Genomic DNA, 20341 nt, shown 5'->3' with positions numbered 1-20341 from the left:
AGGGAATCTAATCTTTTCTTTATAAGATACCTATATTTTACTTGAGGAAAAAAACCAACCACAAATGTCAAACCTAGCAACTTTTTATCTCATTTTTATCATTGTCTCCATCCTTTCCAATTCAGATCCGAAGTGCCCTATGAGGCCAAGACAAGATCATGTAACAAGACCTTCAACTTCTCTCAAATTAACGAGTTGTCATAAACGAAAATGAAAGTGGAGGTGATCCAGGCCCAGCAGACTGCTGCTCTTTACTCCGGGAATGGGGAGCTGGCCTAGAAGGTGGCCCAGCCTTCTCTGTTCAGCAGTCCTGACCTGGGCCAGCAGCCTGTCTGCTCACCTGCTCCTGTGTCTCTTTTCCCTGTTTATTTTGCCCCAAATTCTAACTTGAACCTTGCTAGACATGGTGATTGGACCCCTCTTAAATGTGGCTCTCTGTGCCCTGACCGATGTGGCTCAGTTGGTTGGGTACTGTCTCACAAAGCAAAAGGTCACCAGTTTGATTCCCGGCAGGGGCACATGCCTGTGTTGCGGGTTCACCGGACAAGGTGTGTGTGAGAGGCCACCCATCGATGTCTCTCTCACATCGATGTTTCTCTCCCTCTCTTTCTCCCTCCCTTCCCTTCTCTCTAAAAGTCAATAAATAAAATCTTAAATTAAGATAAAATTTGGCTGTCCAGTGGCACCAGAATCATAGAATCACTGAGGTAGTGGACCCTGTTATGTGCTGCCCCAACCCCTACTCATTGCTGGGAGTATTGGAGGCTGCCAGCTATCACGTGAGCGCCTCTCCAGGACCTACTTACAGAGAGGCACCTGGCTGAAGGGCATTATCTGCTGGGGTTTGGACAGCTCATGTCCAATGACTGACTGATAGAGAAACATACACCAAGGCCCGACCCCCATGCCTTAGTGCCATCCCAGTTCCAGGGCCCCACTCAACTTCTTCCTCTGCCCAGTTCTGCTGCTCTCATTTCCCTCTGAGGCATCGTTGTCATCAGTGGTCCCCAATAAACCTCATACATGCAAATATCAGCGTCTCAGTATCTGCTTCCTGGAGAACTAAGCCACGATCATCAGAAACAAGGTACAAATGGTCTTTTGCTATCCTTCGCAGCATTTTAAAATCATACATTGTCTGTTGACATCCCTGCTCCTTGGCATCAGCCACATTCAGACTTTGGTGCTGAGCAGATGCATGAAGACCAGGCCAGGTTGCCCGCCTGTCCAGTTATAACAATTAGACAACAGGATTTGTGCCACAATTTTAATACATGCAAGTCCTCCCTCACTTTTGCATGGTTCTTGATATACATGTATTTCACCAACCATGGTTTAGTTAAATAACACCAGTCCCACAAGAGCCAGTTCAGATTTCAGTTACCACAGAATATTATAATTGTATGAATTACGAAGTTGGCAAGTAGCTCTTCAGTTCACAAAGCACTATGTAAATAGCAGGTGTGCATCATCAATGGTGACCAGTTGCATTGCTTCTTTCCAAGCCTGTCAGTGATCAGTCACTGCACATGGGAGCAGTATAAGCAAGAGCCAGTGTGATGTCTGGGCTCTGGGGGTTGGAGAGGTAGAGGAAGGACAGCTAGAGAGCAGGGTCCACTTGGCCAAGATGGTGGTTACTGGCAGGCCTTCCCCTCAAGCATCAGTGTCTTGAAAGGCACAGGGTCTTAAAACAGTACTAGGTTTGTTAATCCATCCACCTTCAAGCACAGGAAAAATGGGACCAATATCAGACCCATGTTTTAGTTTCCTATGGCTGTTGTAACAAATTACCACAAACTTAGTGGCTTGAAAGAACACAAATTTATTATGTTTCAGTTTGTAGGTCAGAAATCTAAAATGGGTGGCAGGGTTGTGCTCTTTCTGGAGGCTCCAAGGGAGAATCCATTTCCCTCCTTTTTCCAGCTTCTAGAGGTTGTCCATATTCCCTGACTCATAGCCCCTCATTACTCTGACCTCTGCTTCTGACATAGCATCTCCTCAGACTCTCACTCACCTGCCTCCTCCTTCTAAAGCCCTCTGAGATCACAGCAGTCCCACCCTGACAATCCAGAATAATCACCCATCTCAATATCATCAACTGAATCACATGGGCTAAACCTCTGTGGTCACATCAGGTAACACATTCATAAGTTCTCGGGATTACATGTGGACATCTTTGGAGGCCCATTATTCTGCCTATCAGCTCCACCAGGTCTTTCCAAATGATAGTGCTCTCCTACAGAGGGACCCTATTTGACTAATGGAAAGGAAAAGATGTCTGCAAACATCTGTGTCTGTATCTGGACTCCAAGGAAGAGGGTAAGAATAAAGAAATGATTTCCACTGGTGCTTCTGACCCTGAGCCAGCTTTGCCCAAATGGCTGCTCAAGTTCCTAGTCCCTAGATACATCCCACATCAAAAAGGGCACTTTCCAGTAAGTCTGGGAAGTGTGGCATTCAGTCTCCCTCCTTGGATGCTCTCGGCTCTTACTGGCATATCAGAGGTCTTGACAAGTCCTGCAATAAGAAACCTCTTTAACTTGTTTAATTCTGAGTTTTACAATGTATGTATGTATGTATGTATTCCTCTCCTTGATTCTGGATCTCAAACTAAAGGGGAAAAAAATGACCAGGAAATAACAAATCACCAAATACATTTATGGGCTTCGCTTTCCTCTCATACCTGTCAAATGAAATACTTGGGCAGATTGCTACATGAAAACTAAAACATCTTCTTCTTTCAGCAAAAGGGCTGCTATTGTCAAAATAGAGAAGAGTGCACTCATTGTCTTATCACTGATGTGTTCTAGGCCCAGAAGCGCCACTGCAGGAGAGGTTTCATCCACTGGAGTCTTTCTCGGGAATCACTAAAAGTTTTGGAAGAACCATAGAATCTCAGCGTCAGAAAAACTGAGAGATGCTCATTTGATTTTCTTCCAGATCCTGGAATCTTCCATCAATATCCCTAATTAAGAGGCATTTCATGTATGTTTTGCACCCTTTACAACCATCATCTTTTTTCAACTACTACTCAACTAAAAAAATCCTGTGTCCAAGAGGCCTGGGTAACTCGCCAAGCCTAGGCCAGGCTATGTCCCTTCTTCCAGAGTCTGAGATGGCTTCTCTCATCTACCACATTTTTCATTAACAACAATAGCAAACACTATCACATGCCTACCATATGGCATACACTGTGCCAGGTCCTTTAATTATGTCACCTTATTTCGTCCTGACCACTACCCTATGATGACATAATATTGCCACTTCATAGACAAAGATACAAAACTATTTCCTGAGTGTTTTACTGTATTTACTGATATGATTTATTGAGTGTTTTCCCCATTTCAGACACTAAAGTGCTAATCTAAGCCCTTCACATTTGTACTATCACACCTATGAGTAGATATTATGGCTCCTTTTCACAAATGAAGAAACTTAGTTTTTCCCATGGTAAGAAATTCACCCATAGTCACATAGCTTGTAGGAGGCAGGGCTGGGATCCACACCCACAGGTATCTTCTACTCATCCTTCACTCCTTCTTTCGCCCTGTTGTCTTTCCAACCAGAAGGGTCCTCTGTGTATCTCTGAATTTGCAGAGCACTTACTCATCATCCCACTCTTGTTACTTGTCGTACTCTGCACAGGATTTAATTTCTCCTCATTGGGCAGCTCTTTGCTACCCTGCATCTTTCAGCGTGCCTCTTATCACACACACTCTATAAACATAAACTGTTTTAGAATAATCGTACAGCAATTGGGACTGGCAAGAAAACCTGTGTCTGATAAAGGGTTTCCAGGTCTCAGTTGCTTCTTGGTTTTTTCGGGAAGCAGCTACACAATGGCATTTAGCACAGGGGATTAAACTGAGTAGTCTGTCCTTGATGAGTGATGTGGCTACAGTGGGAGCAAGTGACTGTTACCTGAATCCCCTCAGATCTATCGGAGAGGCCAAGGGTGAAAAAATCTCTGAGTAAGAGTTGAACCTTCAAGATCTAGCAAAGTGCGCAACCAATCTCTTTTAAATAATGACCAATCACAAAACATGTCCTACAGTTTCAGCATTTAGAAACTATAACTTCCTTCACCTCTAAAGTAATTCTTAGAAATAATTCATCTAGAAGAAACTTTACATTCTTTAGGAAGTCATAGTTGATAATGATAAATAATGATAAATAAATTTTTTTTAGATGAATTTGGCAAGCTGATGAATTTGCTCTTTTTAATCCTCATCTGAGGATATGTTTAACTGATTTGAGAGAGAGACATGGAGTGGTTGTCTCCCATATGCGCGCCGACTGGAGATCAAAACCACAAATTTTTGGTACTTTTGGTGTGTGGGACAATGCTCCAACCAGCTGAGCCACATGGGAAGGGCTTTTGTTTTTTAGAATTCAAAGTAACTTGTTAGAAGGTTAAGAAGAGAGTACAGGTAACCTCTGTACAACACGGTTCTTAGGTTCCTAACAAATGCCATGTTATGTGAATCCGTGTTACAGGAAACAAAGAACTATTACAAAAATGGGGGTTAGGTTCCAAAAATTAAAAAAAAAGATTATACTTTTATAATTAAGAGATATATCTTTATTAAAACAATTTTTATCAAAAGTATTACATATTAATATGACCTAAGTAAAGTTTTCTTCGTCATCACTACTAAGCTCCATTAACCAAATGAGTTTTCTTTTTGACAAGATATCCTTATCCTCTGAATCTTCTTCAGCATTATCTTAATTTCTATGCTCTATTTTTTGCAAAAAAAATCTGTTATTTTAGATTGCTTACTTTCAGCTGAGAGATCTTTATAAATTTCATTATACGGTGCTAAGCACTTTTGAAGTCCTCTCTTAAACTTTGTGCTCCTTTCAGTGAAAGGATCTTCATTTAAGAAATATGACTAACTGTTCGGCCAAATCTAAGCCTTTCTTTATGCTTTTTAGAGTAAACTGATACAACATACATGCTCGAATGAAAATTTTTAAATGAATTATCTTTTGCTCTTAAAAGCTTTTATCATGTTCAGTATTGTACGGGGATTTCCCTAATTTTGTGTAATATGGGAGTTTTCCCCAATTCTCTAACCATGTTATAGAAGTACCATGTTATATGGGGATATCTGTACCAGTATGGTAGAGAACTGAGCTGGCTTCAACCAAGAGGAGCCCCACACCATTTTGAGAAAACAAAGGAATACATTTAAATATGACTATGTTGCACCCAGGACATTCGAATCCTGTGAACAATTTGTGAAGAAACTATTTCACCTATATCATAAGTACCTTTCAGCTAAAACAATGATTTTCAACCAGCATTCTACAGCACACTGGCAGCTGCAAGGATTTTGAAAACATGCAATACCTGACTATTTAGCCTGGGGCACTGACCTCTTCTCTCTTATATTGTCAAATAGAAAAAAAAAAAAAAAGACAATAGCCATCTGGTGTGAATGACTCAAAATTATACTGTGCTGCAGGATTTTAGTAATTAGTTTGTGCGCCATGAGATAAAAAAAATTTAAAAATTGCTGAGCTACAGCATGCTATCTTTTTGCTTAATCTCTTGAACTCTCAATACTAAATGTTGATGTGCTGTGTTTAATTAAATTTTCCATCAAGACAGTTCTTTGTAGACAGAGGAACAGCATTAGTATGGATGTTAAAACAATATAGTAAATCTTCTGGTCTAAATATATAACGAAAATGAAAACAGAATCCACCAAGGCCATTTCCTGAGGTCAAATAACTCATAGAACAGAACCAAGGTCTCCTAAACTTCCAGTTCTTCCACTACTCCAGAGAGAGCAAACGACTCCAGTTTCAGTTGCTCTGCAGGGGCTGCCAGTCTGTTATGAGAATGAGTGCTGTGATCAGTCAGAGATGTCTGGCATAACATTATGATAAGGGTGGTGGTACATGTACTGCTTGTCTGTATCTCTCCAGTATACCATGTCATACTATCAAAGCCTACACAATCAAAACTGCCAAGTGACTAATAAAATGTTTATGTTTGGTAATCTTCATTATTCACCTAACAGATAAATTTATTCATCTAGTAAAAATATACAAACACACACACACACACACACACACACACACATTAAGAAGTACTGAGTTTTGTAGTTCTAATGCCAAGCCCTAGTATTAACATATATTTGCTATAGGAAGGAAGGAAGAAAGGGAAGGAAGGAGGGCAGGAGGGAGTGAGGTGTGGTGTAGGGAGGAAAGGAGAGAGAGAGATGATACACTTCAAGTTTCCCAAATTTAAAGAAAAGCAAATAAAATTATCAGCCCAGTAAGTTTATGTAACACCTTTAAATGATAATATGTACTTTACTAATAGCTTTGCTTTCCCTTCAGTGGAATTTGAAGACACCTCCTGAAAAGAATAAACATTATAATTTCAAGTGACTCATTCCCTCAGGGCGAGAAGTTTAGTATTTCATTGGAATGAACTTTGGGGAAACTGTTTTGAGTACTTCTGCATTTGAAGATGCTATGTTGAAATTGCTCTATCCTCTTTTTTTATTGCATGATGCTCTAGTTCTACCCACAGGCTGTCTGTGCAGGATCCCCCAGTTGACTTGAACCAGGAGTCACACCCACTTGTATAGCCCCTGGGGTGCTCGGTTTGCTGCTGTGCAGACTTTGGCAAGCCCAGCTCTCAGCCCTTCTCACAGGGGTGGCCATGTTTTTTCCTTCTCTGCCACAGAAACCAAGAGTGAATTCCAGCTGTGCCCTGGAGTCATATTTGCCTGGTTCCCTATATCTGGTCAAGCTGCAGGGACTCATAAACAACTTGCTGTAACTAAACTAACTTCATCCCTGGCTGGTTTGGCTCAGTGGATTGAATGCTGGCCTGCGAACCAAAGGGTCATTTGTTCGATTCCCAGTCAGGGCACACGCCTGGGTTGCGAGCCAGGTGCTCAGTTGGGGGCTGTGAGAGGCAACCACACAGTGATGTTTCTCTCCCTTTCTCCCTTCCTTCCAGTCTCTCTAAAAACGAATGAATAAAATATTTAAAATAAATAAATAAATAAATAAATAAATAAATAAATAAATAAATAAATAAACTGACTTCATAGCAAGGGAAAGGACCCTGCTCTCCATGGGCAGAAAAAGGAAACTGAGTGTATTTAACTTATTTTGTCAGAAGCCAGAGAAGTCTTTAAAATCTTTCTTGAGAAAGCTATTTTTGTGAGGTTACTGTTGTGACGTTGTTAGGTAACAAATGTTCTCCCCTATTTAAAAAAATGACATAGACATTTATTTTACACTTTAATAACAGTTTAACAGAAAATCAGGCAGACCTTAGTTTTATGTGGACCTTTCCAAGTTATATAAGTTTTTGCAGCCTTGGTTCCTCAGAACTGTATAATGGGATCTTGCAGGATTCTTTTGGTGATAAAATGAAATAATGTCTGAAACTTAATAAGACTGTGCTTAATGTGTGGTTAATGATCAGTGTAGTATTAGCTCTGGATGATACAGAAGGACCTTCTACATGCTGGAATAAATTCCATGGGTTCTGCTTTTTAAAGAAAGCAAATGACAGTATCTTTGTACTGAAATAGATTTCTGTAAGGAAAGCAAGCTTTTTAAAAAGACATCAAATTAATTAATCCTTTCTCTTCTTATTTGTATAGCCTTGAAAAAGAAATTGAAACTCTTTTATTTCAACAGTACCTCTTCTTCTACCTTCAGAAAAGGAAAAGAAAATAACTGCACTAAAAGCTGCCTATGACTGACAACTCCAATTCTCTTTAAATAAATTTTAAAAAATCTTTGTTGAGTATCTAACATGCCAGCCCAAACCCCAAGCCAACATGATTGCTGGACTCTTTTTTCCAAATGGATCAGGGGCAGGGCAGAGATGGGCTAGCTGTTCATCAAACGGTTCCCTCTTCTTCTCAGGCACAAGGCTAGACTAAATTTCCTGGAACCCCTTGCACTTACCTGTAACTAAATGATTAAGTTTCCGCCAGTGGGATGGAACTGGAAGTCACATGTGCCCCTCCAAGCCTAGCCCAGATAATACTCCTTTGGACACCCCTCCAGCTCTTGCCATTTTGCCCCAGCTTGTGGGAGATAAGCCCTAAAACCTGCTACATGGGAGATGGCAGAGCCACAAGATCGAAGGCATCTGTGTCCCTGGTCATGGCTTGAAAGAAAGTCAAGTATCTCTGTTCCAAATGTTACATGCTTCTATCACATATGGGCCATTTACTCTTTTGGATGTATTTGTTACAGCAGCTGGTACCTGAAGCATCTAGAAGTCTTGGGATTTTTGCAAAATTATGAAGTACTGATAAATTATAGTATTTGTAAAGTAACAAAACTAATCATTGTGTGCTAAATCAGACACTAGCTCATAAAAAGAGAACAAAACAAAAGCAACAAAAAAACAAACAAACAAATAATGTAGAACTAAGAAGACTAGCTTCTACACTAGGTAAACCATCTGAGGTGCCAAAAGTTTAAGAAAAGTGTTGTGGAAAGCCTTGAAATATAGAATCTTTATTTCATTTATTTAATTTTTCTGTGGCACAGAAGAGTCTAGTATTGCTTGACTTGAGTGACGAGAACATCTTGATTCAGACTATTAAACACTAGTGTTTCATGGGAGTAGTTAGTGTCATGTCATTAGTACAGATAGACATTTCTGACAATTAAACATTTCTGAGATTTAAATAAATCAAATCGAGAGAATTGGAGTTGTTAGCTATGGGCTCTTGTTTATATTTAATAAATAACAGGTTAGGATTGCATTCTTAATTTCAGAATTCTATGATTATATTCCATAATGAGATGACTATAGATAGTAATTCATGCTTTACATTGATCATAAAATACACTGTTTTATTTAATTGCTAAAATGTACAGAGGTATACATTTGTCCTGTGTACTGACAAGAAATACATCAGGGACATTCTCAGAAATTTAATACTCAGGCTAACTCAGGGAAATTCAAACCTCAACCCCAACCTAAGTCGAATTAAGTAAATTACTTATTTTGCTGTCCAAAGTGTAAGAGATATAACCTAGCTTAAGGCCATACAGTTACAGGTATAATACCAAACAAGATTACCTACTGGTTATCAAAAATGATAGTTAATAAAGAACTTATAATTTAATGGTTACCAATGGAACTTCTGGAAAACTGCCTTTGATTATCACAGATATGAGCCTGGACCAAATGTGTCATAAGTAACTTACTAAAAGCATTTCTCAAATTAGTCTATTATCTCCATTTTTACTGTTCCTACTTTTATTTAGATCACCTCTCTCTCCTGGGCTACTGAAATATCTGCTTTCAACCTGGGGTCCATGTTTTCACTTTTGCCCCTTCTCCAAATTGTTCCTCTTAAGAGTCCCCAGAGTAACCTCTTTAAAGCACATATCCTAAAACATTACTCTCTTGTTTTAAATTCTTTCATGTGTCTTCATTGGTCTTAGAATAAATTTGGGACTCCATCATGGCCTGTCATGCCCTACCCAATCCCAACCTATCCTAGTACCAATCTCCCCATTCCCTTCACCCTAACCCAACTAATCATCTTTATACCCCTTGAATATCCCAAATTCTTTTCCATCAGGGCTTTTGGACTTCCGGTTCACTCTGTCTGAAAAGCTTTCCCTCCAGCTCTTCACACTGTTGAATTTTCTTCATCCTTCAACTCTCAATTCAGCCATCACTGTCCCCAATTGCCCTCTTGCCCTGTTTATTTCCTTCATAGCACTTACAGCACCCTATAATTTTAGTCTTTATTATCTGAAAATCTGGATACTCATTGGGAACATTAACCTTTTTCTTTTTCCTTTTTTACTACCTTGTTTTAGACATCATATTCTCAGAGACTGATGGATACATGGATGGATGGATGGATGGAATGCCCCATGTACCACCTATAAAAACCTATATTACCACATTTGGCAATAACTGTTACTGACCTATCCCCTGTGCTGGAGGGAAACCCCTATTTCTTTTTTTCTTTTGCCTTTTAATTGTTCTTATTACTCATAAAAAGATTTATGTATGTATGTATGTATGTATGTATGTATTTATATTGAGCTTTCTGACTCTGTGCTTGTGGTTTTAGTACTTTCCCAATGATTTTCTGCTCCTCACTAAGGAAAGCACGCTTCATCCTATCACAGACACATTAGGCACACATAGATCCACCACAGGCCCTGCTAACATGTTTTCATTGTTCTTGTTGTTTTAGACAACCTCATTAGGACTTTAGGTCTCACAGCATGAACTCTGCAGTCAGCTGGAGCACATGCCACATGCAGACGTTAGTGCTTCCCCAACCTTCTTGGTATAAAAGTAAACAATTCTGCTCAGTTGGCTGGAGTCTTTTACTGTAACTGAAAGGTTGTGGGTTCAATACCCAGACCAGGTGTGTATGGAATGCAACCAGTCGATGTTTCTCTTTCCCTTTCTCTCTCTCTCTAAAAGCAATGAAAAAATGTCCTCGAGTGATGATTCAAAAAAAAAGGTAAACTATTTTATTGCCAGGGTTTCAGAACAGCCTAATTATGTTAGAGGCTGTATTGTAGGACAGCCTCTGATAGTAGGTCAAATGCTGACCATTCTGAATGCCTGTAATACCATCCCTGAAAGAGGGCAATCTCAGTTTCTATTCTCTTCATTCATCTCTCTTGGGAAGCCAAAGAAGATTTTTCGGGGGCCATCCATGTGACCCTTTCCACAGTTTTCCTCTTAAGGGAAAAAATACCAAATTTGCAAAATAGATAATCCCAAAAGGATGTGTCTTACAAGGCTATCCTGGCTTTGAATTTTACTATCCAGCTTATAAAGAAGCCCTTAAGGAAAACAAACAAACAAAACAAAACAAAAAGGTATCTCAATGTAGAGTAAAATCACAGGCCACTTCCTTGGGTTTCCACACCTAGGGCTATGGGACTTGCAGGGGAACAGCAAATGAACCCCAGGACTATATGGAAGTCCAATGCGCATTTCAATTTTGCTATGGCACTGGGTCAATATGACAGAATAGCTAGTTTTTCCTGTTCTGACTAAATGAAGAAGAGTCATGTTTATAGATAGGTTTCCCAAATGTTCCTCTGTACAAATCATAGGAAACTCAGGACTGGATCTGGGCAAGGGCTCTGGAAATGTCAAGGCAGGCTGTCCACACTGAATGCCTCTGAGAATGCCAACATGTGTGACCACACTTTTCCCCACTTTGAGCCACGATGAAGAAATGCTATCCCCATCCAGCTGAACTTATGAACTCCATTCTGTCACTCAGCATGAGTAAACTCAAGAAGCCACTACAGAATGCTTGCCAAGGAACTGCGCATTGGCAATGTGGCATTCACCTACAAGGAGGGAGGTTACTTCTGCTCAAAATTGAGGCATAGGTAGACACACTGCATCTCCCTCCACAACTAAGAAGGAATACAACTACCTCAAAACTGGAGACAACCAGAAGTTCCAGAAAATTAAGCTGCATTTAAGTTCAACAAACAAAGATATAAAGAAGAAATACTCAAACTTCCCAAATTTGGTGAAGGAAATAGACATACAAGTCCAGGAAGCACAGACAATCCCAAACAAGCTAGACACAAACACCAAGACACATCATAATTAAAATGCCAAAAGTTAAAGATAAAGACAGAATCTTAAGAGCAATAAGAGAAAAGAAAAGAGTTACCTACAAAGGGGTTCCTATAAGACTATGAGCTGATTTCTTAAAAGAAACTTTGCAGGCAAGAAGGGACTGGCAAGAGTATTCAGAGTGATGAAAAGTAAGGACCCACAACGAAGATTACTCTATCTAGCAAAGCTATCATTTAGAATGGAAGGGCAGCTTAAGTGCTTCCCAGACAAGGTAAAGCTAAATGAGTTCATCATCACCAAGTCCTTATTATATGAATTGTTAAAGGGACTTATTTAAGAAAAAGAAGATCAAAACTATGAACACCAAAACTACAACAAACTCACAACTATCAACAACAGAATTTAAAAAATAAAAACAAAAACAAACTAAGCAAACAACCAGAATAGATAACAACCAGAAACAACCAGAAAAATCATAGGTATGAGGATCATTTGGAGGGTTATCAGCTGGGAGGGGGAAGGGGGAAAAATGGGGAAATGGTGCAGGGATTAAGAAGCATAATTGGTTGGTACAAAATAGACAGGGGGAATGTTAAGAATAGTATAGTAAAGGGTAAAGCCAAAAAACTTATATGAGTGATCCAAGAACATGAACTAAGGGGGGGTGGGAATGCTGGAGCGAAGGGGGTTACTGGGTGGAAGGGAGCAAAGGGAAAAGAAAGTGGGACAATTGTAACAGCATAATTAATAAAATATATTTAATTAAAAAAATTTTTTTTGAAAAAGGAGGGAGGTTACATGATGCAGCTCCACCACCCATGTGGCAGCAGTAGTTGTGTTACCTCTTTGAGGATGTTGCTGGGGTCTTTGCTCAAGAAATCCCACAGGGCTCTCTTCTTGAAGGACCACAGGAAAAATTCCTTCACGACTCAGTACCAAGAAAAGCGATGCTTCTACTGAGTATTTAGCTTTGTTATTGGTTTGTTTTATCTTTTGGGTACTGTGATTACTTTAACAGACCATATTTCTTCTTTGCTTCTAGATAGAAGTTTGCAACCTTCTGCAATAATGGCACTGAAGATTATGACATGCATTCCTATGTTCTAACTGTACCCCTGACTTCATTTTGTTTTCTTGCACTTGTATTACTTCAACTTTGATTTAACTACTTTTTATTCTCGTGTGTATATTTTACAAGCTGCTTCAACTCCGTTTAGGAATAAATTAAGCCATTACTGCATCGGCGTACACAATGGATTTTACACCAAAACTTTTACAATCCTAGATCCTATAAAAATACAATATGGCCTCAGACAAACCTAAGTTTGAATCCTGATTCTGTGGCTTTCCAGCCATGTGATCTTGGGCAAGTCACTTAATATTTTCAAGTTTTCATTTTCTCCTTTTTAAATTGCGGTAATGACATTTACATTATATAGTGGCTCTGAGAACTAGAAATGCTTTATGTAAAGAGTTGGTAATTTGTAACTACTAAATAAATACTATCCTTTATTATTATTAATAATCATGCAGATTGTTACCAAAGAATACCTAAAGGCAATGTCTGGAAGACACAAGGTCACAGACACAGGGAAACTGTCATGTGACTATGAAGATAGAGATCAAAGTGAAGAATCTACAAGCCAAAGAACACCAAGGATCAGCCATCAACAGACACTAGAAGTGAGGAAAGATTCTCCCTTCGAAGGTTTGTAGGAAACATGGTCCTAATAACTTTGATTACAGCTTTCTGAGAGAACAGATTTCTATTATTCTAAGCCATCCAGTCTGTGGAAATGTTTTTACAGCAATTCTAAAGAAATAATACCTCCTGAAATCCCTTTTCCCGGATGTCACCCCGAAACTCAGGCATTGCTCAAACACAAAATAGAATCCTAAAATTTAGAGCATGTGAGTATTCTGTCAGTCTAAAAAGCTCACTTAAATTTTTCTATAATAATGCCTTTTTTTGTTTTTCATAAATGTCAAGAAAACTTATTACCACATACAAACTGATAGTTGAAAGAAGACACTGTCCTCATTCATATAATGATAGCAACTCCTTTTAAAATATTTATCCTAGACAAGAAGATATCAGTGTCCATAACCCACTCCACTCTTGTTATTTCTTTCTAGACTCCAGGCACCCTCAGATGTGGTCTGGGAAGAAATCCACATCTACTCAGTGGGTAAAGAGGATTATTCTGGTAGGTGATATCTTTCACTGCCACAATTTGAAACCCTATTCTCTCAGAACTGAAAGCCTCATTAGGGTTTTAATGGACCAAGAGAAACAATAATGGGACAAGCACAGAAATGGAAGCTGTTCTAGGAATCCTAAAACTGAGGGTAGGTTTTACTGATGGTTTGTATTTATTTATTTAAATACTTATTCCACCTTGTTAAATTTCTTTTTATCAGGGATCATTTTTTAAGAGCTCAAATTACTTCTGTGTAGGAAGTTACTATGTGTATAACCAAAGCTGGGCTATAAAATAGAACCAAGGATAAGTTTGCCCAAAGTGTCTCCCTAAGGGTTATATGACAAAATGACAGCTACTGGGAACATCTAGTACAAAGAAGTGGCAGTGTTAGAGTGACAGGGAAAGGATGGTAACCTCTCAGCAGTTTTTTGTCACAGGTTAATACCCAAATTTGAGAACCGTAAGAAATCACATGAAGTCTTTTATTCAATGAGCAGTTAGTATCTTAGGTAAGAAAGGCCATGGGAATAAAACTGAATAAGACACATATCTTTTCTTTTTTAAAAAAGTCCTCACCTGAGAATGTGTTTATTGACTTTAGAGAAAGGAAGGGTGAGAGAGGAATATCAATCAGTTGCCTCCCAAATGCGCCCTAAGGATTGAAGTCACAACCCAGATATGTGCCCTGACTGGGAATCGAACCCACAACCTTTTTGGCATATGGGATGATGTTCCAAGCAACTGAGCTACCCAGCCAGGGCAAGACTCGTGTCTTGTCTGGAGGGAAAGATAAATGAGTCAACCAGATAATTTAAGACTATGTGTTACTACTAGAGTAAAGGTTCTAGTGACTTACCCAGCCTCAGGGAATCCCGCCTCTCCAAAAAAAAAAAAAAAAACAGTGGGAGTAGGAGAGGACACTGAATGGTTGCTTGAGCTGCCATCTGCTGTTCTGTGAATTCAACTATCCCCAATACCTGACTTGGTCCTCCTCATACCCCTACACCAAAATAATTAAAACACAAAATAACTTTGCTGTTATTGACACATGGCTTCCTTATCTTCTTTTAGTCATCCAACAAATAATTATTGAGTACCTACTATGTGCCAGGTGCCTTCTAATCCAGGTCTAATGACCCATTTATTCTTAGCTTCATATTCATGAAGGGTTTATAATGTAGATTTTTTAAATTCTCTCCAAATGATATCATGCATACTGTCACAGAGATACACTTACAGGATTAAACTTCAAAGTATATTACAATTTTTGTAATCCTGTTTTGGCAATTAAATATATGTACACAAGTCCCACAGCTCCCAAGCTGCGTATTACCCATGGAAATGATTTAGGTCTCTCTTGATCTCTTTGGGGTCTGCTGGGCACTCAAGAGGGAGCAGCAAACAAGCCAATTGTTGCACCTGCACTCACAAAACTTAGTGTTTAATGTGGAGACAGATATCAAACAAAAACACACACCAAACTGATACCTGTAGTTACTGCATAGGACAGTGACATGAGGCGAGACTGAGCTGGCAAGGCAAGATTTCACTTTAACTGAGTGTTTGAGTTTTTACAGTATTGACATATCCATGTGTTACTTGTGTAGCCATTATGCATTTCTACACCAGGTATATCATTGAGAGAAGAAGAGCCAAGAAGGTGACCATGGGAGAGGCTGATCCCAAGGTGGGAGTCAGGGAGGAGAGAAACCAAGTTGTTAGAGCTTCAGGGTTGGTCTGGAGCTAACATAGCTGCACACACTTCATGGTGACTGTTGTCTCCATGTCCCGTGGGAAGCACTGCCAGACACGGACACAAGGCTTCCCATCTCTGAGCTCTCTATTGAGCTTAATCGCCTTATGATCCCAAACAGAATGACTTACTCTCATGTACTGAGTAACATGGATGATCAATATGTTACTCTCAAATTCTGTTTTGAAACTTGCCTTTCCACGGACAGCAAGAAATCTTAACAGAAGCTGCCAAATGTCCCTGAGCTGAATCACAGTTATCATGTCTAGACTGAAATGTCTCATATCTGTTTCGTGAAACAAGTTGTGCCCTGCCCATTATTGTTAACCATGTAATCCCATTGAAAACAGGGCAGTCCCTGCTAATCAGCCTTCCCTCTGAGGAAAGCTTTACCACATGCAAATATTCTCAAGACATGTTGGAAAATAAGAACAGATATCATGGAAACATTAGTCATGTCCACACATAGCTTACTAATGACAGACTAGTCAGTTGTGACAAATTTGGGGGCAAAAAAAAGTTTTCCTACACTGTCATTCTTTTCAATTTTCTAATTATATTTTGAGATATTTTCATATGGTATGGCTCTTACAGAACAGAGGTATGACTAATGACTGATCAGTCAATAATGTTTCTGATCAGAACCATGTGTGAGCATCTCTGGGTGTGCATGCACTCTTGTGTTGTAATATGGCAGGTTCCCTCTTTGGGGTGTGCATAGTTGTTAGGGATACCTACACAAGTAAAGCCAGTGCAGAGAAACACAGTTGTGCCTCTGCATGAGGTGGATGGCATAATAGGAAAAGCTTCCTGCAGAGAACTTCATATCTGAGTTCTGCTCTAAGAGGTCAATGGGAGCTTGCATGATGGATAGGATTTTCAGGTAACATAGGGGAAATCCAGTTAAATTTGAATTTTGAATAAACAATAAATTATTTTATAGGTACATCCCAAATATTGCATGGGTATTCTATATTTTTATTTTCTAAATCAGGCAATGCTAATGGTGGAAGAGGGGAAGATATGCATGTCAATCATCTTTTCTTCTTTGTCACGAATATTATCAACATCAGCACCAATGAACATTGATAGGCCATGGTGCATGAGGTCCATGCTCTAGGGAAGGCCTGCCCATTACTGCTGCTACCTGAAAAACTCAGGACATGCCTGCTTCTTCAACCATGACTCCTTGAGATTCTAGACTGCACCCTATTCCTCCTTCTTCAAGACCTAGCTCACAACTGCCATGTGCCAGGTGCTAGAAATACAGTTGTGAACAAATGAAGATATGATGTGGAATGACTATAAAAGGAGGAAATTTGGGGTGACGGGAATAAATTGACAAAACTGTATGTGACAGAAAATACAGGAACTTAAAGATGGTTAGTAACAGCCATTAGTTAGAAGTTGTTTTGTGAGGTAGATAAGAAGGTCTGGTCCTCAGAGGTGCTTTACACTTTATCGAGGCTGTGTGTGTAATTATAAATATATGTGTATGTTTATATTAACATATATTTTTGATTGAAAAGTTACAAGAATAGTACACTGAACTCCCATGTAGTCTATGTTATGCATATCAACTGTATTGGAACTGAGTCTTAGAGAAAACTCACATTTGCTTTTGAAGTATATGCTCTAGAATGGAAATGTTTAAAGTAGTACTGGTCCCACTGAAGATATATAATAATTTTTCTTTTTTAATGTATCTTATTTTTAAAATAGTGTACCTTATTAAATAAGAAAATGCTTGCTGACTACACAAAACTTTAAAAATCTGGGTAAGTAAAGATACACAAATAAAAATCACCCATTATTTTTCCAGTCAGAAATAATGACAAAATATTTGTAGCATATATATTTCTAGATGCATTCTGCACTCATACCCTTATTTGTTAAATATATAACATATGTTAGACTATATATACTATATATACTACCATATAAGCTTGTTTTTAAGCTACAAAGTAAATCTATTCAAGTGAACAAATATGTTCCGACATAATTTTTAATGCTTGTACAGAAATTTTACTGATGAGTTACTTAACCAAGTACCTATTGCTAAACATTTCAATTGCTTTTCATTTTTTGCTATGAAAAACTTCCTGATAGGTAAGTCTTTAAAGCCATTCATCATTTTCTCTGGAGCATAAATTCCTGGAGAGAGAAATACTGAGTCAAAGATTATGTACATTTTTAAGGCTTTGGATACATATCACAATTTTGCTTTCTACAAAGGTTGTATTAACTTATATAAAAGATCCCTTTCCCCCAATTATCTTTCCAAGTTAGTCACTCCACAAAATCCATGATATCAGAATTTATATATAGAGAAAGCATTAGAGTAATAACACATGTAGTAAGTTTTCTTTTCATTGGAAACCAGTCCAAAAATCAGGGTATTAAGAAATCTCACTTGTCCACAATTAGCCTTTGGTATACCCAACTGCTTTAAACAATAACATTTTAAGTGAAATTTTCAGTGAAAGTCTGTCATACTTATGGAACTATGGTTGCTTACCATTCTAAAATGACTTTATTAAAAATTAATGTATTTCTCTTTTTAAGATGATAATTAAGCTGGCCTTATATAATGACATCCCACTTCATGTTCCTGGAGAAAGGAATCAATTTGCCTAAACCATAATCAGAAAAAGATTATTTGATCAAACAGAGGGAAAACCATAAATGGTGGCTAGCCGTCACTACCACAGAAATACTGATCCACGTGAAAAAGTAGCTTGGCTAAAATGTGTAATCACCTACTTACACACCTCCTCAATGAAAAACAAACTGAAGCAAACAAACACCTTTACAGTGTCAAGAACCTCCAAAGGAGAAGGAAAGATAGCCAAGCAGAAGTTTTAAAATACTATCTAAGCCGTATCTAAAAGTAAAGAAAATCTATGATACTACAGGAAAGAAGTTAATGAAGCAGAATAATATTCCTCAATATACAACTGCCTAGAGGATATCTATAAAAAATCTCAGAGGACTGTGAAATGCTAGGCAGGGATGGAAGTACTGGCTTGGCTTTAAGTAAAAGAAAAGATAGTTGGAGAGTATCAACATTTTCTAAAGGCAACAGAAAACCAAGCTGGTTTAGTCTTCTATTTGATAAGTGCCATGATCAGTTGACCAACTCCGTTTTTTATCTTTTTTGAGAACCAGAAAAATCAAATAAAAAGAGAAAACATCCAAATATAAAAGCTTAATTTAACAAGATTAGCCTTACCATCAAATAATCATAGTCATTTGGTCAATGTCTATGATTAAATCAACGAGACAACATGTTTGGTTATAGGGCCATATACAAAAATGAATTTTATTGGAGGATAGCTTTCTCTTATGTAATCGTGTTGGGTGAGTGAGTGTATAGTCACATAGCTTTTAGTTCCTTCTGAAATATTCTATATTCTGCATCAGCCTTGTTATGATGATTCTATAGTACTAGGATGGAAATTCCAAAATCAGCATAGTCACCCAAAGTAAAAAAAGAAAGAAAGAAAGAAAGAGAAAAAGTCTCAGAGGTAAACGGGCCAAAACCCTGAGAACAAATGAGAAAACTCCTCCCCACTGAAGATATTCAGGTATATAAAAGGCACACGAAGGCATACTTAAGCCCTAGAACATCGTCATTAACATTGAGTCTTGTGATTCTTGGCTTGGAAGAAAAATGAACACCAAGCCTGATGTGGTTCAAAGGTGTTTTTGGCCTGTGTGCCTTGTGGGTCTGTTCGTGACTAGCGTCCTCTCTGCGGACTGTAACTTGCTGCACATTCACCTGCGCAGAGTCATCTGGCAAAATCTGAGACTTCTGAGTACAAGGAGCAACTCATTTCCTGTGGAGTGTCTAAGAGAAAGAAAAGCTTTTGAGTTGCCCCAAGAGATTGTATCCTACAATCAGCCTCTGAAAAGAGGCATCAAAGAGGCCTTCTATGAAATGTCCCTGCTGGCCTTCAACATCTTCACTCCATCTACTTTCCAACCCACATGGGAACAGAAACACCTAGAACAAATCCAAATCAGACTTCATCAGCAATTGCAGTATCTGGAACAATGCTTGGAAGAAGAGAAGGAAAATGAAGACCAGAAAGAGATAGAAGAGGATGAGAGGAGACACCCAGGAGCTTTGGTCCCCGACCTAGAATTGAGGAGATATTTCCATAGGATAGGCAGTTTCCTGAGAGACAAGAAATACAGTCTCTGTGCCTGGGAGATCGTCCGAGCAGAAATCAGAAGATGTTTCTACTACTTTCAGAAACTCACATCACTACTCAGGAGGAAATAAGGTAGATTTTTAAAATTAAAATTCCATTTCTCTCCAAATATCCTTCCCCTTTATTTCCTTTTTAAGAATTACTGTGTTATCCATTAGCCTGCTCTTAGCTGGATTTGGTGGTGGTTTATGTAATGTTTACTGTCTCTAAAGTTTGACCTGGCAACATCAGCCACATTCACCTCTCTAAGAGAGTTAATGCCAACCATCCACTGGGTGACCAAGAGTTTTGTTACAAAGTCCTGAAGACAGTTTTAAAGGAATATGAGTCCCTCTCCATCTTCTACTCTTGTTCCTCTTTCCTTTTGCTATTTTGTACTTGCTTTGAACTTCACTTTTGAACTTTGTCAAGCCAATGGCTAGAGAATATGGATCAGAGGATGTTTCAAAATGTAACACCTCAATGACTTAACCCTCTTGCTGCCAAGGCTTTTTAGTCATAAGTTCAGCTTGTTTAAAGAACTTATACAAACTTCCATAGAGTTAAGACCCTCCCTTTCTCCCCCTGCTTGCAATAAAAAAAA

General features: G+C 38.7%; 2 protein-coding genes and 1 pseudogene across 3 annotated transcripts in view; 1 reads left to right on the top strand and 2 right to left on the bottom strand.

Moving 5' to 3' along the window:
• Positions 1-20341, bottom strand: part of MOB3B (MOB kinase activator 3B) — a 186274-nt gene that overhangs the window by 161487 nt on the left and 4446 nt on the right. The window lies entirely within an intron of this gene.
• LOC150012847 (large ribosomal subunit protein eL34 pseudogene) lies at positions 9996-16406 on the bottom strand (annotated as a pseudogene).
• On the top strand, positions 19215-19829 carry IFNK (interferon kappa). The gene has a single exon (XM_090275787.1). It carries the CDS (start codon positions 19215-19217, stop codon positions 19827-19829), a length of 615 nt encoding a protein of 204 aa, XP_090131913.1.

The sequence above is a fragment of the Furipterus horrens genome, unplaced genomic scaffold, assembly GCF_987537825.1.
Source record: "Furipterus horrens unplaced genomic scaffold, mFurHor1.1.pri manual_scaffold_4, whole genome shotgun sequence".
NCBI lineage: Eukaryota > Metazoa > Chordata > Mammalia > Chiroptera > Furipteridae > Furipterus > Furipterus horrens.
The sequence above is the reverse complement of the archived record's forward strand: the minus strand, read 5'-3'. Positions and strand labels throughout refer to the sequence as shown.